The 24,897-nt window shown below is 33.9% G+C and overlaps 2 protein-coding genes across 2 annotated transcripts in view; both read right to left on the reverse strand.

Moving 5' to 3' along the window:
• Positions 1-24,897, reverse strand: part of LOC123677208 (serine protease 53-like) — a 31,798-nt gene that overhangs the window by 2,185 nt on the left and 4,716 nt on the right. Inside the window, exons 5-7 of the mRNA XM_045613780.1 lie at positions 7,344-7,524; positions 1,596-1,824; positions 602-890 (exon numbers count right to left, since the gene is read on the reverse strand). Coding sequence (XP_045469736.1) covers positions 602-890; positions 1,596-1,824; positions 7,344-7,524 — 699 coding nt within the window. The remainder of the gene's footprint in view (positions 1-601; positions 891-1,595; positions 1,825-7,343; positions 7,525-24,897) is intronic.
• LOC123677071 (trypsin-3-like) lies at positions 540-8,752 on the reverse strand. The gene is made up of 4 exons (XM_045613514.1): positions 8,601-8,752; positions 7,344-7,524; positions 1,596-1,824; positions 540-890 (listed from the first exon to the last, which is right to left on the reverse strand). The coding sequence occupies exons 1-4, from the start codon at positions 8,641-8,643 to the stop codon at positions 564-566; spliced, it is 780 nt and encodes a 259-aa protein (XP_045469470.1). The 5' UTR covers positions 8,644-8,752; the 3' UTR covers positions 540-563.

Raw genomic sequence — 24,897 nt, forward strand, 5'->3', positions numbered from 1 at the left:
GGAAATCAACAGAAGCAAAACTTTCTATTTCACTTCTAGTGTTTTCGTAAGTTAGAACTGACATATCGAGCATACTTCTCCAATTGAGAATTTCGTAATTTATGTGTTTTCAGTAAATTTTTTTTTGTAACGTTTTTGATTCATTAGCACCTATTTTAAAAAGGAACTTTCATTCATTTTATATAATGTGGCTATAATTCATTTTCATTTCAAGATAAATCATACCTACTACTTTTTTCCAAAAATATAGTCAATACAAAACCCATACGGAAGCCACTGAGTGATTGATGCATTGAAGACGTGTAGCAAATTTCATAACGATATCTATAAAATGTAGCTTTGTGGTTATAAAAAAAATTCTCGAAACTTAATTTCAAAATTCAGTCTCCTCACGACATTCGTTTATATTATTCTTTTAATTTTGAATATAAGCATGTCTTTAGCTAATTTATTGCCTTTTGCATTGAAATAAACTGATGTCCTCTAAGCGACAAATTCAACTCAATATTTTTCATATATAGTGGGATTAAAAAAAAACCTTTCTTGCATAGATGTAATTATAACTATATTCCAGATTGCTCTAATATGTATTTCCGCAAACGCGGTACAGATGCATAAACTCCAGGTCTGTTCTTCAGAGCACATCCAATACCCCATGACACTATTCCATATTGAATTCCATCTATAACCAGAGCTCCACCACTATCTCCAAAGCAAGAATCTATACCCCCTTCTACTTTTCCAGCACAGAACATTCTGTCGTCGAGGATGAATGACTTATGACTATATAATTCTTTGCACAGTTTATAGGGTAGAAGCGGTACCTCCATGAACATGAGGTGAGGGGACATCTCGTCCTTCGTAGATATTATCCTTCCCCAACCAGCCACCTGAAAACAAATACTGCAGCAATTTTTCGAAATTCTGGTCAAATACAAATGAAAAAAGGTTTCAGGCTTCCAAGACATGTTCTGAGTAATTGGTTTTCTCCTATTCGCCTACATCTGATATAGGTAACGTCAGAAGCTTCTAGGTCGTAGATTGTAACTTGATTTGACTCAATGGATTTATCACAATTCGTCTAGAATTCCGGAGGGGGTTAAAAATCTATGACCTAGAAACCACTGTCTTAGGCGAAAACGCTGTTTTAGGCGAAACATCTGGTGAAAAACCTTCACTAAATAATCTAGAATGTCCCAACTCCTTCAAACAAAGAAATTATATTAAAGAAAATTACGTTCAGTAATAGTTGACTTGATTTAAACATTAATGTAAAGAACAGATTGTCAAATTGATCACCTTTAATGTCTAAACATTAAAAATATTTAATTATTCAATATTATATGCTTACAGTATTCTTCTCTAACAGTACCCCTATCTTATGTCTCAAACAAGACACTGTGCAAATGAACCCACAAGAAAAAAATCTAGAGGTTCATGGAAAATGTTCTGATTCAATTCTTAGAAAAATATTCAGTTGTTCTATTTTATATCCCACCCTCTAAACATTCTTGAATCATCAGTGGGACACAGAACTTGGACATTGCATATTTTATTAAGAAATGATTAGGTACTATTATCAATGCGCAAATTACCAATGCTAAAGTCCCTGCTGGTGGAAGTCTTTGCTGATCTTCGGCCAATTGAATTGGTAATACCTTATTACTGTATTTCAAAGGAGTTTCTAGTTTCATAATGGCCACGTCATACTCGAATTTAGTAGTGAAGTTAGGATGGCCATAAATTTCTTGGACTTGATGAATCATTCCACCTTTATCCAAAACACTCGAGCCCACTCGGACTGAAAATTGGTATGCAGGTAGGCTAGAAATGAAGAGAAGAGTTCATTATCGCAAAATTTTATTTTTCGAATAAATATCCGGAAATACATTGAGGTCCGCAATCCATGAATGAAAAAACTCTGTCTTGGTCACATAATCTTATTTTGAATTTAAATTTTATTTCCTCGAATACCTATACATTTCCTACCTATAATCAACTGTAGTAAAATTCATTGGTACTTGAAACTGATAAGTGAAACGACAATTATTACCTATTTTGGAATAAGACTCATTTATGTAGTATAAATCAGTTCGTGAATGTTAGAAACTGAAATAGATATATGAAATATGGATTAAAAATGCCGTGATTAGATTGCAGTTTTCTTCAACGGAAAATTATTTCATATCTCGTAGTTTGTTACCACAACCTAAGTATAGATGTCAATAGGAGCTCTGGAGTCTGAAAGTTGTGCAGTAAATCCATGTCGATTGAGATGAATGAGATGTAAATTCTAGGTCATGTTCATGACTACAGAGATATCGGTTTTAAACATATTTTCGAGTATTATTTCCGACTCTTAACAAAATGATATGGAGATCTCATGAAAAAAAAAAATGATCTGATGAAACAATAACATAAGCAAATGACTGAAAGGATCGAAGAACCTTGAATATCACAGACAGTACTGATGTTTGAAAGCAAAAAACCGAATGCTCCGATTAACTAAGTCCAAATAACTTTTTTTCTGAGATCGTAATCATCATTATCATAAGTTAACTTTTTTTCAATGAATAATGTTTTTTCGACCACAATCTCATTTCCTATGAAATCGTTTTCTTGACAATCGATTCTTTAATTGATTATTTTATTGATAAAAGTCAAACTGTCATTACTTATTCGGTTCAATATCTACCAACTAACAACTTATCTTCCAAGAATAATTGAAACGGACAGTGATGATGATCTTCAGATAGGGGGGACAGTATCAGATCAGTATATACTGCTGAAAATTTCATTTTGAATTTGTTGCCTAACAAATCCAGAAACTTAGAAAAAAAAAATTCATGTAGAGTTATATATTGTGTTTAGATAGGAAGCATCCATAAAATGAGTTAACAAAAAAAAGTTTGACATATAAATATCTTCTCAGAAATAAATAAAATATCAAACTACATCTATCATGGAGAAAAAAAACGATTTCATTCACTGTCGAGATGCGCATGATGTAGTACGTGATCACATCGCTCCTGATAACTAGAAAAATAGAGATTATCCAAGTGCCAACGAGTCACAAAATTTCAAAGTGTTAATTGTATTTTATATGATATAAATATTTTAATATATAATATAAAAATGGGCCCTAAAACTAACACAGATATTAAAGTAGCAATCAAGGAATCCATTGTAGAATTCTTCAGTGACGATAAATTCATAAACAAACTTCTTATCAAGATCAACGAAAAACTTGATATTTTACAATCTGCAGTCAACGATAACACGGATAAAATTGAGTCGATCAATATGAGGATGGATAACCTTATGCAAGCAGAGAAAGTCAACAATGTATGTGTTTACAATCTGATGGAAATGCAAGAAGAAAACTTAATGGAAAATTTACTTGAAATATTCAACGAAAACATGAAGGTAAAAGTTAACAAATCTGATATTGTGAAATGCTATAGAGTGGGTGTAAAAGGGAAAAATCCACGTCCAGTGATTATTCGATTTGAACGGTATCAAACAAAATTAACAATACTGAAAAATTGCGGACGTTTGAACGGAACGAAAATTGGAATCGCTGAAGATCTAACAAAGAGACGTCTAGAGTTATATCGCTCACTACGACAAAAAAGTGAGGACAAAAAACAAGTATTCACGCGTAATGGAAACATTTATGTTAAAACCGAAAATGGAGTGAAGAGGAAAATTGTAACCTCACAAAAATAATTATCTCCATAAATAGTTTACGTTCTGAAATGTTGAAAATTTTTTTTTTTTTTTTTTTTGGCCTTCATATGTATTGAATTCTTTTGTTGATTTTTTATTCTTTAGGTTAATGATGGTTGTTAGTTACTTTAGAACATAATATAGATTATTTATAATTATGAGCACTTTTTTGAGTTTTTCAAAATGTTAGCTTCATCAGAGAGCATGTGAGGGGTATTTATTTGTTTCCCCTGTCTAATGAACATATTAGAGACACTGGAGCTTGATGAGGTCCCGGGGACCACTATGACTGGGGAGATCGGGGCCGGGGGGGGCTTCGTTGGGGGCATGTCGCGTCTAGGTATAATACATTTCAACATAAGAAGCATTCAAAAAAATTTCAATGAATTATTAGTTTGTCTGGACAAAATAAATTTAGAAAAAATAGATATAATTGTACTCTCAGAAACTTTCAACCTTACTAACATTGAACTATTTTCAATAAATGGCTATGAAATATATTATAATAATTCTGTATTCAATAAGAATGATGGAACAATAGTTTATGTTCGAAAGAATTTGAATCCAAGAGTTAACTATACACAACTGAATCAAACAACTCCTGTTCGTGTAGAAATTATAATAAATGAACTTGCTCTTGGGATAACAGCTATTTACAGACCTCCTTCAACTAATTTGGGTGTATTCATGGAAGAAATGGAAAAATATTTAAGTGAACTAAAGAGGAATAGTGTTGAGATAATTGTAGGAGACATAAACATTGATATTTTGAATGGAAACGATAAAATGTCAAGTCTCTATATGAATATTTTGGGATCGTGTGGTTTTATTTCTTATATAAACAAGCCTACTAGAGTGACAGAAACTACATCAACCTTAATTGATCATATATTTGTCAGAACGCAGATGAATATTAAAAAAAATTTTAGTCTTAATCCTGTTATTTTTAAATGCTCAATGACAGATCATTATCCTGTAGGCTTGGAACTCGATTTTAAGGGAAAAATAAAAAATGAAATGAAAACAAAAGAATTTGTGGAAACCGATGTCAAAAAATTATTAACTTTGCTGAAGGAAGAAAATTGGCTAAAAGTATATGAAAGGAATAATGTTGAGGAATGTTATCAGATATTCAAGTTCACTTTAATGAATCATTTGAGCTCTTGTAGAAGAATAACACGTTTAAATAATAAAAATAAAAAACTAAAACCATGGATTACTCCTGGATTAATAAACAGTATTCGTAAGAGAGATAGGATGAAATTAGACTTAAATAAAAATTACTCAAACGAAATGAAACTTCAATATATAAATTACAGAAATTTTCTTAATAAATTACTAAGACTTACTAAAAATAATTATTACTCTAACAAAATTAAATTAGCAAAAAATGACTCTAAGAAAATTTGGCAAATAATGAATGAGGCGGTCAATGTAACAAAATCACAAAGCAAAACTGAATGCATTATCAACGAAAAAAATGAAATTTTGACCCATTCAACTGACATTGCCGACTCTTTCAATAATTACTTTTCCACTATAGGTGTTGAAATGCAGAATGAAATTAAGAAAACTAAAAAAACATACAAAAATAACATAACTAATCAGAAGACGCTTTTCCTTACACCAGTAAACTCACAAGAACTTATCGAATTAATATCTACTTTGAAGAATGATTCATCGCCTGGGGATGACGGAATTGACGTTAAGCTCATAAAATATATACATACCTATTTAATAGACCCGCTCAAATATATGATTAATCTTATATTTGAGAAAAATGAAATTCCTCAGGACTGGAAATCATCTAGCATTGTACCTGTTCACAAGACCGGCGATAAACAAATTCTACAAAACTATAGGCCCATTGCGCTTATCAATAATTTTGCCAAGATATTCGAAAAATGTTTGAAAAACCGTGTTATGAACTTTCTAGAAACGAATAATACAATTTATAAAAATCAATATGGATTTAGACCAAATTTAAGCACGGAGGACGCTATATTTAACCTAACGAATGAGATAAACACCAACTTGAACGCAAATAAAAAAAATCTGTCAGTTTTTATCGACTTAGCTAAGGCTTTCGATACTGTTCCTCATGACAAATTATTAGAAAAAATGGAATATATGGGTATAAGGGGAAGTGCAAATCTACTTTTTAAAAATTATTTATCGAATAGGACACAACGAGTCAAAATTGAAAATACTTATAGTCAGGTTAGAAACTCCACAATAGGTATCCCACAGGGTACTGTACTTGGGCCTACACTCTTTCTTATCTACATTAACGATATTGGATCGATTTTAACAAATGGTAAAATAATTGCTTACGCTGATGATACTGTTCTGACATTCGCAGGATCCACTTGGCAAGAAGTGTTTGGAAAGGCAGAAGATGGTATTAGAAATTTGTATAGCTGGCTCAACTACAACCTCCTTAGTATAAATATTCTAAAAGCTAAATATATTACTTTCTCAATCTCGGCTGTTGACAGACCACAAAACACAATCTTGAAAATTCATGGCGAAGATTGTTCTAATTCTAACTGTTCATGCGAACCTATACAAAATGTCGATAACATTAAATATTTGGGTATTATCTTAGACAAACATCTGAGATGGAATGTTCATTGTAACTATATCAATAAAAAAATGAGATATTTAGTCTATAGACTATATCAACTTAGAGATATTCTCGATAAAAAACTATTAAAGATGGTCTATATGTCATTAGTAGAGTCAATTCTGAGATATTGTTTAGTTATTTGGGGAGGAGGGTTCAATAATTCTTTACAAAACATCTTGATCACTCAAAAATTCATACTGAAAATAATACATAAGAAAAACCGAACATTTCCAACTGACAGATTGTTTAAGATAGCTGAGGTGCTGCCACTTAAGGCTCTATATATTCATGCTTGCATAAATTACCTCCCTAAGATACAGCATCTTTTACCAAAGATACCTGCGCACCACACCACCAGATCAGTTTTATTGCGAACCCATCTGTACATTAAGTCACACACTCAACGAATAGTAACATACTTTGCACCTAAGTTTTACGACAAACTTCCTATTAATATAAAATCATTGATTAATAATAAACGACAGTTTAGTATACAAACCAAAAAATACATCCAAAAGAACTATAATACATTTTTAGATATCATGAAACCATAGAGTTCAATTAAAGAAGGTCTTTCTCAAACTTCCTACTACTGATCTTTTACGTGTAGTCTAATGGCGGGGCGCTTTTTCGCCTGGCTGTCTGGGGCGGTTTCCGGGCTCCTCATCTGCTCCATTCAGATTTATGCATCTGTATTATATTATGTGGTGAATGATTCACGACACAGACATGATTTCTTTCATTTCTAGTGTGGGTCATTTTACCGATTGATACACTCGTTTGATTTGTTTTTTTTTTTTTTTTTTTTTGTATGGTTAGGTTGAAGATGAAGACTCGTTGTACGAGTGTATGTGGTGTTAATTGTTTGTAACATTTTATGGTGAATAAATTGAATTGAATTGAATTGAATGGAAAAATTCTTCTTATGGTTTTTTTCCATACAAATAACATATAGAGAGTAAAATTGACTGACCTCTTTACTTACTAGGCAGTACAGTGGGCTGCAGTTAGGATGTAATAGTGCGATAAAATGCTTCCTCCACAATGGTGTGAACCATTGTGCATAATAGATACTTGATATGGAAATTCCTGGATATCTGCTAATTTACCGTCTATTATTCTGAAATCGAAATCTTCCTCTTCCGTTCCCCTTACTCCATTTTTATCTATGAAAAATAGTTGTTCCCATAGAGTATATATTTTTATAGCTGGGTATTGTTTTTCATCTGTATGCCAAAAGCATCAAATACTGATTCTATATAAATGATGCTTCTGATGCATCAGAAGCAAATTTAAGTTCAATAAATGATTTCTTGAAACTCTCAATGCACATGTGCATTGAGAGTTTCAATCAATTATTGAACTTAAATTTGCCAAAAATGAAGGAATATCTATGACATAAGTAAACGTATCACAGAAATTCATTTGAATTGAAAATACTACAATCTGCCTAGACTTATTTTTTATAAAAGTGCACCTATATTTAATATTTATAGATTATTCAATAATTAAAGTTTGAAGAAATTCAATCAGCCAATATCCTGCATTCATTGAACCATACCCTACAATTTTGTAGTTCAGTTCTGAATATTCAAACGGCCGATAGATCGATCCAAATAAAACTAATCAAAACATATATGGTTACGATAATCATTGAAATCAAATTGTATGTGACCGCATTGAGTATTGAAATAATAGATTGATAATAATCAATGCTATAACTACTTATTTTTCATTAGTTCTGAGTCTAATTTGGTCTGGATGTTGAACGATATGGTATCCCAAAATTAAAATAATCTACAAATATATACTTTATTTACTTGAAAATTGAGATTCTTCAACTTCACAGGTCATTAAGAAAGGTTTGAATTCTTAAGGTTCCAACTACATTGAATTTCTTCAAATTTCTTGCCTTTTGAGTTCACAACGGATGTTGCAGGTATTCTTCTGAAGTTTTAGTAACCACATTATCTTCATAAGCGTTCAACGAACGTTTTGACAACGATATTGTCATCTTCGAAAACAAAATTTTGTGATTAGGATAAGTCAGTTGTTACTATAACTTTAGGTTCACCGAGTTCATTATTCTATATCTAGATTTATTTAGGGTCATGTTAGAATTGAGAAATAAAGAGTTACAATTGGTATTTCACAAAAATCTTCTGGATGGAGCAATTTGATTTTTGCAGAATATAAGTACTGACATTCACATAATTGAATAATAAAATAAATATTTTATCACCTGTAAATGCCCAAATTAGGGTGAATACCACAAAGGAATACATAGCTAAACAATTTCAATACGTGTACTTAGCGATACTTCGTGGCACTGATTTCATTTCATCATCCACTTTTATCACTCATCAAAATGAACTTTTATGGTTACGATATTTCATCCACGGTTGAATATCCGAAGAGAATGGATTTCGAGCTGCAATTAAAATTTACGGAATGTTACAGTATATCACTAAACCTCAAGGAACTATTAGAGTTTATACTTGAATCCCTGGAACAAAAAAAATACTATGTTTTCTCTCGAGTAGGTATTAGTCAAAAATGATAGTATATTGCAAATTATCTTCAGTTATGATGACTCTTCTCTTTCGAAAAGACTTTTTTCATTTGCAATTGTTTGAAGTTAGTGGAAAGCATTGACATGACATCAGGAGCTTTTGAGCGCTCTTTCATTCTTGCTGCAATTGAGCTCTTGGAGACAGAGGGGTGGGTGTTAAGCTTCATTATCGTTAAAAACTCTTCGAATGAGCATAGTTACAATTGGTCATTTGCGTATACGATCCAAGAAGGATATTCTTGACGACTGTTCGCAAGGCGCCGCTAACGCTTTAAATAAATGTGGCAACATCGCAAACAGTGACGAATCGTATTTGAAATGTAACAGGGCCACAAAACGTCGAATAATGTAATTTCATGTCAATGCTTCAAACTAGTGCAATGGAATATTTAAGTCTGATTTTTCATTTCATTTAAGATTAGTGTGAGCATTGTTCCAATCTAGGTATTATGAATCAAAAGAAGCATTATCGATTTAATGCCGAATTGGAAGTTTGACGCCTAAAATTGTCCGATATTCAACAATGGGGATATGTTAACATGTTCATTAAAAAGAATATTTAGGGAAGTATAGATACCTTTTCCTTCGGGGAGATTCTCATCCTAAATCTTGTAGATACCAAATAAGTAGTCCCTTAATATTCCATGAATCAACAATTAGATGGAAAACTCGATGTTGAATATTTTCCGAAAGTTCAGAAATTCCACACTTTCAAATTACCTCCATATTTTATTATGTCCCTTTTAGTTTTCATAAATTTTCTGTCAACTTTTACATGTTTAAGTTTGTCTACAAGCTTCAATTTGTATAAATTCAAATTTGACTTAGAAGCCATGTAGAGTGTCGGCGAAAAAATTGATGAAATATTTAAATTTGTGGAAATTGAGTTTTGCTTCATTCAATAATGTCAATAATGATTTTCAATTATTTTCATTTATTGTATAATGACTCTTCTCTTGCTCTCTCCTCTTGGAATTTTTCACAGTGACTCAATAAAACACAGCGGCGACACGAGTGATCGCGTTTTCGATTGGTTGTAGGTTTCTCAGCCTAAATATGGCGGCTTTTTGTTTATATTCAACGTTTACCTGATTTTTGGGATTCATTAGAAATATAAGGCCCAATTCATTAAGTCACTGTAGTAGGTATTCTAAATTTGTTCCATTCACAAATTTATCAGCTCAATATTTTTAATTTTGACGAAGTGGCTGTTGAGTTTAGTCAATCGTATTCTTAAGTTGTATGGTTGATACCGCCATCCGTCATTTTTGGGCTCAATTTGAACGAATTGTCGCTACGCTACTGTATTTTATTAAGTAACTGTAAAATTCGTTACAGACTCAATAAAACACAGTGGCGACAATTCGTTCAAATTGAGCCTAAAAATGGCTAAATGATGATGACTGAATGAATGACTGAACTAAACTGACAATTTATCAACATTAAAATTATTCAGACTGATTGTACATTTATTCAATTGAACAATACTACATTGACTTAAAAATATGGGCCTTACATTTTGAATAAATCTCAAGAATCAAGTAATCGGAGAATGTAAACACGAAGTCGCCATATTTAGACTCTGTCAATCAAAAACGAGACCATGCGTGTCGCCACTGTTGTTTATTAAGTCACTGTAAAATTTGTAGACTTCTAATTATTTGATCAGCCAGAAAATCTATATGGGGCTCGGCATTGCTAAATGCACAATTGAATGCAAAATCGTATTTTGACAGGATTTGTAGTTTTGGAATTATCACAAATTTCGAACCACTTTATTTACGGAATCCCTAGTAGAAGTAGTGTAATAACCAACTCAAACGCGGCATTTGAGATTCAAATGTTTCCTCGAAACTTCAAGTTTCTAGGTTAGGTAGACAAAATGACGAAATGATAGATTTCGGTATGAGCGATCAAAAGTTGGGATTCCCAAATGTTTAATGATGCGATATTTTTTTTTATTGCAGTTGCTAAACATTTCATGAGATTGTGCAGTGTTTCATTCTTGAACGGTCAGTTTGCAACTATACGATCGAACGAAATTTCTTATTTATTTGTGCATGCAACCATAAGGGCGCAAATGCGGTGCCCAAAATGCGAACCTCATATTGATTAGCTCCTTCTGTAGATTAATCATATTGAAAGCTGCCTCGGCTGAAAGCTTAGTCAGCATTTTCCTCCTCAAATCGCTGACAATCGAGAAATACGACGAAGTGTGGAATTTTATAGTGTGGGGAGACATGTATGTTTTTGTCTTTTATTCCTGGGAGGTTTTGGGGACATCTAGAAGGAGATCTTGCGACACGGCAATACCACAATTTACCTGGTAGATTCCGGAAGTAAAAAATGAGTTTTACAGGGAGAGGGATTCAGGATATATCGTGACAACCGAAAAACCAGGATTACGGCATCAGGGGAAAACTAGGAGAATATAATTATCCCCCTAGGTGGAACCCGAATCAATCCTTTCTTAAAGATACTTCCCTTTTTGCGCGTCTGTTCAAACGGGGCGCATTTGGTTAAAATGTAGGTAGGCAATTAAGTCGGAAATGGTCACAAGTTATGAAGATCTTGTGGCAGAATATTTTTCAGCCATAAACAGCAGGCGCCAGGTAGTTTGGGGTGGAAAGTATTTTGAAGTTAATTTAATTTTTATAGGTTAATCGGGGGTCCTCTCTGGGAGGCCAATGCTGTGTTTTCGACCTTAAGGACTTTGTGCCAACTTGGGGAAAGGAAAACAACGTAAATAATACGAATTCTTTCCTGTTTTTTGACTATAAAAAGAAAACTACAAGTCGAACGCTAAAAATATCCCTCGACAAAGTTAAAGAGCATCAAATTTCCTATTAAAATTATTGCTCATACGCTTTCCAACAGATAGATACTCAGTTACAGCAATTTGATAAGAGATAAGAATAAGGATTTCAGCGGATGAAAGCATTTTGTTTGTCATCATGAAATCGATTATTCACTAAATGTTCATCTTGTCAAAGTTATTGGAAAGGGAAGTTGATGAAGTTGAGGTTGTCTGTTAGAAGACAAACTTCGTAGAAGAATGCATTGAAATTGAAACAGAGAAATCAGATTACCAAAGTCGACCACCATTTTATCACCGTTTGATGGACTCTCTAACGCAGAAAATCGAAACATTTCAGAAAAACGATGGTAAGAGCTATCCAAAATTGCTCCTCAGACGAAGCTTCACTCTCAAGAGGTGATTGAAAAGTGTGATCTCCTCTGAAGTGATCTGAAAAAGATATGGTTCCTCGAGAGAGGGTAGAATAATACCATACACCTTTTTTTAGTTAGTAGGTACCAAGCTTCAAAGGATGCGGCTCAAAATTTTGAAATTTAAAGTTCAGTCTGGATTGAGATACTGAAGGTTGGGTTACGATTCATTTGTTCGCTTTTATCAAGACAATGCTGCTTGTCATGAATCGATGAAAACCAAGGTCAAATCGATCGAATTGCGATCCCAAACTGCTTGACAACCCAGCTTATTCTCCAGAATCTGGTCCACAGTGAGTACTGTAGATTTAAAAGAATGCTCAAGGGATATTAATTTTACTCTACTGAAAAAGTGGCTGTAGCCTTTTTCGAAAGTTTCGAATTTTCAAGAGAAAAGGTGTTTTTGAATGATAAGGCTCAAGACTTATTGGCTGGAGTGAAGTGAATATATGCGAAGTACTTACTCATTCACCTTATAATGAATGATCTATTTTATGAAATTAAAAACAGGCTTTCTTACACTAGAATCCACATTATTGATTCCTTTTTTCAAATAAAGCTCAGTACTCATTTGTTCAAAGAATGGTATTGATCATCATAGGAAATGTGACTGTCTTCTAATTAGTACAAGGATATTTTATTCATTTCACTCATAGTTTTCGATTTATATGAAAAACAAAAAAAAAGTAGAAATTACCAAATATATAATCAGGTATCTACTAATACTCGAGTTTATAGAGAAGGTCGAAAACTCTACTGGCATTTCAGAGGACCCTCGAGTAAACTGTGAAAATCTCATACACTTCACAATACGTCTCCATTTCACTTAGCGCCTATATCTATAAGAAAAAAAAAGTATATAGAGTTGAGGTATGTATGTTTCGGGTTTGTCATTCAGTCGTTATCTTGAATTTTTCAAATCTAATGACTCGAAATAGAAAATTTTGACTTTTTTCTGTCTTTTCAGCTTTGAAAGTAATTTTTTTCGCAGAGTAATGCTGAAAAGTGGAAAGATCGTTCGAATTTAAGTCAACCCATAACGTTCACAGGTCACAGTTCTATACATAATTTAACAACATTACTAGTAGATTCAGAAGAAGAGAAAACACAATTAAAACTTCTAGAAAGCAGGGTCAGTGGCAACGCCAGCTTTCAGAAATAAAAGGAGGGAAGATTTTGGGTCTATCTAGTTTACGTTGAATACAGGTTCTATTTTTTGCTCATGCAATATTTCAGGGGGGTGCACCTCTGCCTCCCTAGCGACGCCACTCAGCTGAGTTCGGTAGGCGTTAATAGGAAGCAATCTTTTTGCCCTCTCGCATTAGTGAACAGAAGTGCATTTAATTTTTTGAATAAAATAGAATTTTTATTCAAATATCATCATAATATCTACGAACTCTACTAGACTTCTGCATGTGTTCAAATACCACATCATAGACCTGATAAGTTCTCCAACCTATAATATTTTTCTATTCCCCATTAAGAAAAATCTGTATTTTTAAATTTATTTATGTTTAACGGACACTGATTTCAAATGAAATAATAATTTTATTCATCAGTAAATTGATGAATATGAAAACTTTTGGTAGATATAGTTAATAAGAAGTTGGGAAGCATATGGTATGAGATATATTGTTGGTCTTTTACTATTCACATGCGCTCATGAAGAAGAAGAGACTTCTTGAATGCTATGCATGTTATCTTATGTGGAAAACTCAGCTATTTCACCACGAATAAATTAGATTCATATGCTTTTCGGCATGTATTGCATCTGCAACGCTGGTTTCACACTGGTGTACTCGGTTACGGTTTCGAATCTCAATTTTTCTGTATGTAAACAGCAGTCTATAGTTCCTTGTTCATGATTATCCATCTGAGTCCAATATTTTTCAGTAAAAAAAAAAGGATAAATTATTCATGATGATCTACTCGAATGCAAATGTTCTTACATTTTATGAAATCAAAAACCGCTGTCCATGAAATTTAATGTTCGTAAAAGAGGATAATAAAACAAGGTATCCCACAAATTGACTGATGAAAATTTCTCATACAAGGAATATATTCATTAAAATATCATAAATATTTCATTTCATTTGAGCAGTTTAATAGATGATATAAATAGCCAATGATGTTGTAAAATGGACCAATTAGGAGAATTTTTTATTCATACCATGTACCTACTAAGAAACATATGTAGGTATTTTCTTCTTTTCATTCTTAACTAAGGCTGTTGATTTCCAAGAAAAATTTTTCTTTCCCGAAAAAGTTCTCTCACCAAATCGAGATATTTTATGAGATTGGGGGAAATAATAAACCATTCCGTGAAATTTGTGATGTTTTTATCGCTCAGCTTAACGTGGCTTCCGAAATTCGATATTTGATAAGTTTGTGTTTCAATAAAAAAATAGATATTCACATTAGACTCTATTGCAAAATATAATACAAATGCAAAACCACATTTGCCACATTGACACTTTCTCTATCATAAAAAGTTCAGTAGATCACAAAAGCTCAGAATTGAGAAGAGTAAAAAAATCCATTCATCAAGACTTTGATTTCATGAAATTAGCCTAATAATAACACAGCAACAATACTAAAATGATCAATTACAACAATTATCAATGCAAACTGTAAGCCTCAATGATTTGAGAGTGTGGATGATCATATAATATTTGCTCTATTGTTTATTCTATACTTATTATTAGGCCAATTGAAAAATCCCTGGTCTGATTCATAGATGGCGGTTCCAGCATAGGATTTTTAGTTAGTACCAACCTTCAAATGATACGTGTCAAAATTTGACAGTGGTCTGACCATTAGTTTGTGAGATATGGCGTTGTGAGTGTAGCTAATTTTGTTATTTGAAAAAAGAAGGAAAAAATGAATTTCGTGTGCTGATAAAATATTGCGTTTTGTAGGGAAAAAATACAGTTGAAGCAAAAACTTGGCATGAAGAAGAGTTTTCGGGGTCTCCGCCAGGAAAATCAACCATCATTGATTGGTGTGATAGGTTTAAACGTGGTGAAATGAGCACTAAAGACGGCGGACGCAGTGGACTCCAAAAGAGGATGTCACCGACGAAAAAAAAAAATCACAAAATAATTTTGAATGATCGTAAAGTGATGTTGATCGAGATAGCAGACATTGAAGATATAATCGCAAGGTGTACATCATATTATTCACGAACATGAGAAAGCTGTGTGCAAAATGAGTACCGCGCGAGCTCACAATCGATGAAAGGCAACAACGTGTTAATGCAATAAACCTCAATTTTTTCGTCGATATGTGACAATGGATGAAACATGAAACACGATGAACCGAATCCAAAGCGAGAAAAAACACAACAGTCAGCTGGCAAACTTATGGCATCAGTATTCTTGGATGCGCAAGGTATAATATTCATTAATTACAAAAGGGCCAGACCATCAACAGCGATTATTATATAGCGTTATTGGATCGTTTAAGCAATGAAATCGTTAAAAAACGGCTCCATTTGAAAAAAAAGGTGCTGTTTCATTAATACAGTGCGCCGTGTCAAAAATCAATAAAAAAATGGCAAAATTGCATGCATTCGGCTTCGAATTGCTTCTGCATCCACCGTATTCACCAGATCTGGCCCCAGTGACTTTTTCCTGTTCTCAGACCTCAAAATAAAGCTCGCTGGAAAGAAATTTAGCGCCAATGAAGAAGTAATAGCCGAAACTGAGGCCTATTTCGAAGCGAAAAAAATTGTATCGAAAAGTTAGGAGATCGCTATAATCGCTGTATCGCCGTCGAAGGCAACTATGTTGAATAATAAAATCGAATTTTGCCCAAAAAATGTGTTTTACTATGGTAGACCGGGGACTGTTCGATTGGCCAGTTAATACTTCAATGATCAATTACAACAATTATCAAGGCAAACTGTAAGCTTCAATGATTTGAGAGCGTGGTTGATCATAAAATGTTTGCTCCATTGTTCATTCTATACTTATTATTTCATGTTCTAGATAATTTTAAAATAGGATTCTTATAATTTCCGATAGCAATATAATGAAATGTTCACACGCACATTTTTCAAGGTCAGGACACTCACGACTAAATTTTTTTGACGACACTCATTGGTAAGAAGAAATAACGTAGGTATACGTTTCAACAGCCAACTAGTCGTGCATCAAATCGGAACCTTTTAAGGGCTTAGCAGTGAATGGGCCATTGTTTACTAAATAGGCGTTTGGGCATAAAGCTTCCCAATAGTGCCACAAAATTAATTTCGATTTCACTGTTTTGTGCTCCAATGGTATTAGAATAATACGGAACATAAATTAGTTTCAGTTTAGTTCAGATAATGTCGCAACTATTCATTAAGTTCAACAGTTTGGGCCTTGCTTCCGGGTTTAGAAATTTATTACAGATGAATGGGGTCAGCCACAAACGTAAATATACAACGTGTATATGTCGCCACGGACTTTACTAATTACAAGTTTGTACAGGAAATTGCATGTGTTTTACTCCGGTCTTATGATAATTCATCAGATGTGCTGGAAAACCAAGATTGAATGCATTCTCTACCTGTTGTTACACCAGGTGGACAGCTGTCACCTCTCCACATTTAAATTGGAATAGTTTGGATGGTGTTTATGAACGCTATCTGAAATATTCACAGGAAATGAATTATATATTATATCAAAGTGACCAAAGTCTGTCTGCACTGTAATTTGCGGAAAATTATTTTTAGAATTGAATAATTACTTCTTTGTGGCATTTGGTGGAGTTCAAATAGTGGTTTCATCTTTTGATTACTTTTCAAAATGAATATATAAAATTTGATATTGCAAGCTTTGGCTTTATTTAAAGAAGGATAATAGGCAAAAAATACATCAACTATACAAATTATTCCTTCAAAGTAATAGCCAACAATCAACATCCTACAAAAATCTTTCTTTCTCCATGAAATTAAACTGTATGCATGTTGAAGTGTTAATATATAACAACCTGGAATTCCATTCAGTTATTTTTTATCTCTTATCTATTGATTGAACCAAATTTGAGTATTATCATTCCACTATTCCGAGAAAAAAATTTCATTAAGAATTTTAATTATCGCTATTGGGTTTTTGTCGTGATCTGGATAATCTCGATTTGAAAACAATCAAAAACAGGGGTCATGTACGACACTGTGTATCAACTGAACTCATCTATCCAAAATGGGTTCAAACACAAAGTGGCAAATTATTTTTATATTGCCGTTCTATTGTGTTATCACTGAATAATTGGAATAACGACATTTTACTGAAATTGACGAGAGTTATACAGAATATTTATTCAATTGATGTTTATAGAAGATGAGTTGATACTTTGAGCCAGTTGAAAATGTGCATGAACATTGTTTTTTGTTTATATTATGACAACAAACAAAAACGTTACCGAATATTTTTTCCTTTGACATAGGAAATAATAATATTGACCCTGCCAATGAATACAAAATAATTGAAATGGACTCTTCAGTTGAGGGCATGATACCAGTTCATCCATAAATCGGTTATTTCATTGAAAAGGAAAATCTGCACATCATTTTCCTGAAATTATATGACAGGAAATATTATTAGAATGATATTGATGAATAAAAATAACATACTTACACATTGGAGCATCCAAATCAACAGTGAATTATATTTTCATATTGCCAACTTGAAACTTGACTATATTTGGAAAATGCTATGGTAATGATGTGAATAATTCAACATTGATTTTTGCTCGACCTTAACAATAACTTGTTTCTTTTCGGGATCGAAACTGAAACTTACTTACTCACTTCATAACGACGAAAAATTTCCCTGTCGGAATATTGGTTTGCTCCATAGTAGTGTCAATAATTTCATGAAGGTGCATATGAACAAGGTAAGGATAGAAGGAGCTTGACTGCTAGAGGCGAAAGGAGACGTGCCTCAGAGCGTCAATAGACGCTTCCGATAACTAGCCCTACGAGACCGTTCTGTAACTACGCAAATCAACTTTCTTTATGTTTATACCTAAGACATGAAATATTTATATTTCATATAGAGGAAGAGTGTGGGACATATATGTGAGATATGTAATATTGTTGAGTGATGTTACTAATACCATGGTAAAACCGGTTATGCTAATTTTCAACAGTAATGAAATATTTTTTCATTTTGATATGTGATGATCAATATTTCCTATAACTGCTATGTAAAGTAAAGTATTCTTCATACTTCCAACTTTTCTCGCGAGTGTGGAAGTTTGTGGCACGAGCCTGAAAGGCGAGTGTCGCAAACACACGAGCACGAGCCAATGAAATTGGGCTTTTGGGTCGTTTCTATGGAAACGACCCAAAAGCCCAATTTCATTGGCCTTCCAAGCGAGGTGTGGGCAATGTGCCGTGGGGAATAATATTTCCCACAGTATGAGCAATATATAGTTTTGAAATTGAGTAAGCTGTGAAGAATACGCTACTTTTCATAGCAGTTGTAGGAAAAGTCCTTTTCTCGCTCGTGTGTTTGCGGCACTCGCCTTTCAGGCTCATGCCACAAACTTCCACACTCTGCGTAAAAATAGTCAATAGTAACTATTTCAAAATTGTCATGAGAATAGCATCATCAGAACCATAAAAAATTCAAGGAGAATATCGAAAAATTGGATTGCAACCTCATGATGAATCCGAAATGGCAAAGTGGGGATAGCCATTCTCTTCATAAGTTTAATAAAAATGAACGCCCAAAATAATTTTTTTAAGCATTTTGTTCAATAGACTTAAAATAGTATATTGTAAAACAAGTTGCAGAATGGGCTCCTATTCCAACACGAATGCGAAATTCGAAAACGAGCGAATTTTGGAAAGTATGAGTGTTGGAATTGACTTCTGCAACGAGTATTATACGATATTTTCTCTTTTTCAGTGAAGTTTTGTGAAATATTGTCGAAATTCAATGAAAATTCAAATTATATATCCTAGTGACTTTTGTCTTCTATCTTGGCAGTTGATATGACTGTTACGAAAATTGACAGTTTATGGAATTTGAATAGTACGTTTCGAATTTTGAAATATTTCACAATTACGCATTAAATTCGTTAATTATGTCTGACGAAATCGATTTAACCCCACCAGAATTGAGAGAAATTGCGAATAATGTTGCAAATCATTTCACTATATCCAAATTATAGTTGTTGACAATTATTGACGTTTGTTGAAAATTGACAGGATTGGAAGTCAGTATAGACAACCACAAAACGAGAAATATAACGGAAAACGATGCTGTAATGAGTTCATTACAGCACTGTTTTTAGAAGTGTGATGAACACATTACGATACTGAAATAGAGAAAACATTTTCGCAATCTCTATTGAGTTTTGAGAATCTTGAACATTTTCCAGAAAGAGGTAATATAAAAAAAAATCAAAACTGCTAGTTGAAACAATACTGCATCCACAAGGAGTCATAATAACCTTGTACCTACAAATCTATCCATCGCCTAATTTCAGCACGATATCACAAGCCCCGCATGGAGTAATCCTTCAATTTTCTCCAACTTAATAGCAATTCGAGCGACCTGCCCGCAGGAAGGGGTATGAGCTTCCTGCTGAAGTATACTATTGTATGCTTTATTCAATTCAGCGAACTAAACCATTCGCGCGCAAGTAGGAACAATTCAGAACTTGTTGAATTTCTCCGCATTATATATAATTTAAAGGCTACGAATCCTATTTCTGACTTGATTATTCCAGCATAGATGTATGTTCGAATAATGGGTTTTGCTTCGACGTGAATTGTCTGCATGTGTATTATTACAGTCATTAATATTCATTATTTACCTAATACTTTTTTCTACGAAGTTGTTGAAGTTTAGTGCAATTGTTTATCCATTATTTGATTCATTCTGTGAGTTTTCCTTTTCATTACATAGGCGTAGGGGATATGCGGACGAAATGACATACTGTTTAGTTTTTCAATACTATATTTTTAGTTATTTCAGTAATATTCCGATTTTCGTGCTGAATATTAACTTTGGTTGATTGTTTTCAAGTATTATGAGCTGAAAATTGAATTGAGCTTCGGGAAAATTATCAATTTTTTTCGAAAAATTTCAGATTTTTGCCTCTAACATATGGAATAATGTACTGATCGCCCAACTGCAAGCATTTTCGTAATCCACATAGTCGAATCAATAAATAAAATGATACAATATTCCCATGAAAGAACATTCATTTTTTTGAAAATTTTCTAAAAAAAATGGAAAATTCTACGAAAATTTTTGGACAAAATATTTTTCAGGTGAGATCGAAATTCGGCTAATCAGAGATCGTCTATTATGGCACCGCTCACCGATTCTTCGTAAAGCTCCCGGTTTCGAGGAAATTTGAACTCGAAATTTGGGAAAAAATTGAATTTCCCTCTAAAAATCGTTATATCTCCTGAATTATTCGTCACAGACCCCTCAAAGGAAGCGTTTTCAAAACTTCAAGTTACGTTCTAAATCATAGTGAGGTTTCAAGTGCGTAGCCCATGTCCAGAAAAAGTGGCAGCTTCGGGAATATTAACAATTTTTTGTTTGAAAATTTCAGATTTTTGCCTATAATTTATGGAATAATGTACTGATCGCCCAACGGCAAGCATTTTCGTAATCTACATAGCCGAATCAATCAATAAAATGATACAATATTTCCATGAAGGAACTTCAATTTTTTTGAAAATTTTCTAAGGGTTAGGTATGGAAAATTTTACGAAAATTTTTGAACAAAAAATTTTCCAGGTGACATCGAAATTCGGCTAATCAGAGATCGTCAATTATGGCACCGCTCACCGATTCTTCGTGAAGCTCCCGGTTTCGAGGAAATTTGAAGTCGAAATATGGGAAAAAATTGAATTTCCCTCTAAAAATCGTTATATCTCCTGAATAATTCGTCACAGATCCCTCAAATAAAACGTTTTTCAAACTTCAAGTTACGCTCTAAAACATAGTAAGGTTTCAAGTGCGTAGCCCACGTCGAGAAGAAGTGGCAGCTTCGGAAATATTATCAATTTTTTCTTTGAAATTTCATATTTTTGCCTATAATTTATGGAATAATGTACCGATCGCCCAACTGCAATAATTTTCGTAATCTACATAGTCGAATCAATCAATAAAATGATACAATATTTCCATGAAGGAACTTTTATTTTTTCGAAAATTTTCTAAGGGTTAGGTATGGAAAATTTCACGGAAATTTTTGGACAAAATATTTTCCAGGTGAGATCGAAATTCGGCTAATCAGAGATCGTCAATTATGGCACCGCTCACCGATTCTTCGTAAAGCTCCCGGTTTCGATGAAATTTGAACTCGAAGTTTGGGAAAAAATTGAATTTCCCTCTAAAAACCATTATATCTCCTGAATAATTCGTCACGGAACCCTCAAATGAAACGTTTTTCAAACTTCAAATTGCGCTCTGAAACATAGTGAGGTTTCAAGTGCGTAGCCCACGTCCAGAAAAAGTGGCAGCTTCGGGAATATTATAAATTTTTTCTTTGAAAATTTCAGATTTTTGCCTATAATTTATGGAATAATGTACTGATCGCCCAACTGCAAGCATTTTCGTAATCTACATACTCGAATCAATCAATAAAATGATACAATATTCCCAGGAAGGAACTTTCATTTTATCGTACTTTCTGTTCTTCGTAAAACTACTAAGGTAGGTATCATCGACCGTGGTCCACCCAGTGTAAAGTAATATAATTAATTGTTATACGTTAGTGAATTTTAATTGCGAATAATACAACGAACATTACTCTCCTGAGAATAACCACCCAACAAGAAAAAATATAAACTACGAATATAATCGTGAAAATAGCTTCATTAATTTTTTCTCGCAATTCAACTCCCATCAATTCTCTACATCTGAATGCAAAGCAGCTTTTATTTAGAATAGCAGTTTTATAATGAACTCCGTGTGTTCACTTCTCCAAGTAATTGCGCCCATCTCAAGGATTTATATCGTTCCCATTAATATGGTGAAAGAAGACTTCAGAAAAAATGCCGGAGATATATTACAATTATGCAAGTGACATAAAGCCCTAGACTGAAAGTTATCAACAAGAAACAGTGCTGCTTGTATACATAATTCAATGTGTACGTGACGTAAATGCGACTGGGAATTTATTCGGGAGCAGCGTCAAAGTCAGCGAGACAAAACAGGCCCAGAGCAATGGCTCTGTAATAATGAGTCTTTTCGGATAGTTCTATGTCGAATTAGAGTCAGTTGAGCAGTTGGGCCCTTCGTGAAAACGAAATTTGTGAACGACGAAGAGGCCGAAGGGACTATGTGTCAACATATTTTCAATTTGTTCAGTGAGAAAGAAAACTTTAAAGAAAATACTAGAATATAGAAGGGGTTTTCAGAATTGACTCGTTTTATTGACAGGTCGTGGAACTCACCTCGATGAATCATTTCACTAAACATCGTCTAAAATTTATATCACTATGAAGGAACTGAATAATCAAATGACCTGCAAATAGGGAGTATGCTTTGTTTTCAGGATGGAATAATAATAAAGTCTTGTAATACTGTTATTTCAGGCAATCTTTCATTCTGTCGAGTTCTACTAACGGGTGTTTATTTTCGAGGTATATAACTTTAAGGTGGCATTTCTGATCAAGCTGACGACCGATTCAACAGCTGTCAAGTGATTTATTCTTAGTTTGGTTTGGCAATTCATCAAGAAGGGACTCACGCCTGAACAACGCTTGCAAATAGTGCAATTTTCGAAAATGATGGTTCTGTGCGGAATACGTATCGCGCACTACGTCCATTAGCGATGAAGCGCACTTCTGGTTGAATGGCTACTTTAACAAACAAAACTGCCGCATTTGGAGTGAAGCTTATCCTCAAGTGTATGTCGAAACACCGTTACATCCAGAAAAACTGACTATTTGGTGCGCTTTATGGGCTGGTGGAATCATTGGTCCGTACTTCTCCAAAAACGATGATGGCCAGAACGTTACAGACAATGGTGATCGGTATAGAGCCATGATTACGAACTTTTTCATTCCTGAATTGAACAACCATGATGTCCAGGAGCTGTGGTTCCAACAAGACGGCGCAACATGTCACACAGCTCGTGCCACAATCGATTAATTGAAAGACACGTTTGGTGACCGCCTAATTTCACGTTTTGGACCTGTGAATTGGCCTCCAAGATCTTGTGATTTAACACCGCTAGACTACTTTCTGTGGGGCTATGTAAAGTCATTGGTCTATGCGGATAAGCCACAAACCCTTGACCATTTGGAAGACAACATTCGCCGTTTTATGGCCGATATACGGCCACAAATGTTAGAAAAAGTCATCGAAAATTGGACGTCCAGATTGTACTACATCCGAGCCAGCCGTTGCGGTCATATGCCAGAAATCATATTTAAAATGTAATGTCACAAGATTATCTTGCGGATAAATGAAATTCATGTCAATCGAATAATCCGTCAAGATCAACCTTCGAAAACGGTCGTATGAAAAACTGAAAATAACCAATCAATAAAATTATTCTAGGATAGGGAGTTATTCGAATCTTCTCCTAGACATTCTTGCCTGGTCAAGTAATGGGTGATAACGAGCAGACTATTATTACTAGCGCAATGAAATTAGTTTGTTCACCAATCACAACGGAAACACAACCAATACCATCTTTCAATTCTCCAATATTAAGTATCTACCGGTCTTTCACTAGACGTCAAAAAAAGAAATTGCATGGATTTGAATTAAAAGCTAATAAATATACATGTATGTGCTCCCCTCTCAAGGGATTACAGTGTTGCGTCCCGAGATCGCTGTTGAAATCATCAGTTGGGCTATTCAGTGATCTCTGCCCAAGACACCTTCTCTCACCATCGTGGAGAGGTGACTCTGCTGCAACGCGGCGACCCCTATAAATCCACCGGGGCCAAAGTAGAGTGTTGCGCGACACCCATAAAGCTACCTCTTGAGCAGACAGAGTCACTATACATGGATTAGGATGACTGACTCCTCGACGGTTATCTGTTTGTGAGCAATCGGCTTGCTGCAATATAATTTTGCTTCTACTCACTCTACTCACTCTCACTCAACTCTAAATTAATATGTTCTCGAAATGAAAACCACAACAAAAGCAACATATTGCACTCCGCTCAATGTCGATCAATGTTCAATGTTTACTTGGCATGTTATTCAATTTAGAGTCAAATCAGGAAGTTTTATTTAGGTGGTTGACATCATGCCCATATAGCATATAGATGATTTTTGATGGAATAATTCATTTTGATTAATTCTACTTCTTGTCACAGCTCACCATTAAAAGAACCTGTATAGTGAAAGTGAAAAACATAATTTTCCAATAACATAATCGCTCCAGATGTAACTGTAGACTTTTATCGTGATAAGTTCCTTTGTATTAATATTGAGTAAAGGTAAGATCTCGAGTTCGATTGCCTAAGATGTCTTAAAAAAACTTTGATCATTGAGTACACCAGTTTTGATGACAACTGTCATGCAGGCTTTTTGTGGTGATCATACTTCAATTGATTTTCACATCGTTTTCCATTATGCTCGTATCAGATTTCGCCATCGTTCTCATACTTAAAGCTAAGAATGGTCAATTCTCTATATAGCGCCACCTAGGTAAAGTAATGGAAGTTTGGCAAATCTCGAATTTATCATACAGTTATTTGTATGAAACTCAATAAACAAAACAGACAGTTTCAGAATATTTATGAATTTCAATGGAAATA

The sequence above is a fragment of the Harmonia axyridis genome, chromosome 3 (genome assembly GCF_914767665.1).
Source record: "Harmonia axyridis chromosome 3, icHarAxyr1.1, whole genome shotgun sequence".
Taxonomy (NCBI): domain Eukaryota; kingdom Metazoa; phylum Arthropoda; class Insecta; order Coleoptera; family Coccinellidae; genus Harmonia; species Harmonia axyridis.

What these genes read in the sequence shown, in the direction of transcription:
- LOC123677071 (XM_045613514.1), bottom strand. Translation starts at nt 8,643, where the DNA reads ATGTATTCCTTTGTGGTATTCACCCTAATTTGGGCATTTACAG. An exon ending in CCTAATTTGGGCATTTACAG is followed by an intron (nt 7,525 to 8,600) that starts GTGATAAAATAT and finishes TATTTTTCATAG; the next exon opens with ATAAAAATGGAGTAAGGGGA. An exon ending in CAGCAGGGACTTTAGCATTG is followed by an intron (nt 891 to 1,595) that starts GTAATTTGCGCA and finishes ATTTGTTTTCAG; the next exon opens with GTGGCTGGTTGGGGAAGGAT.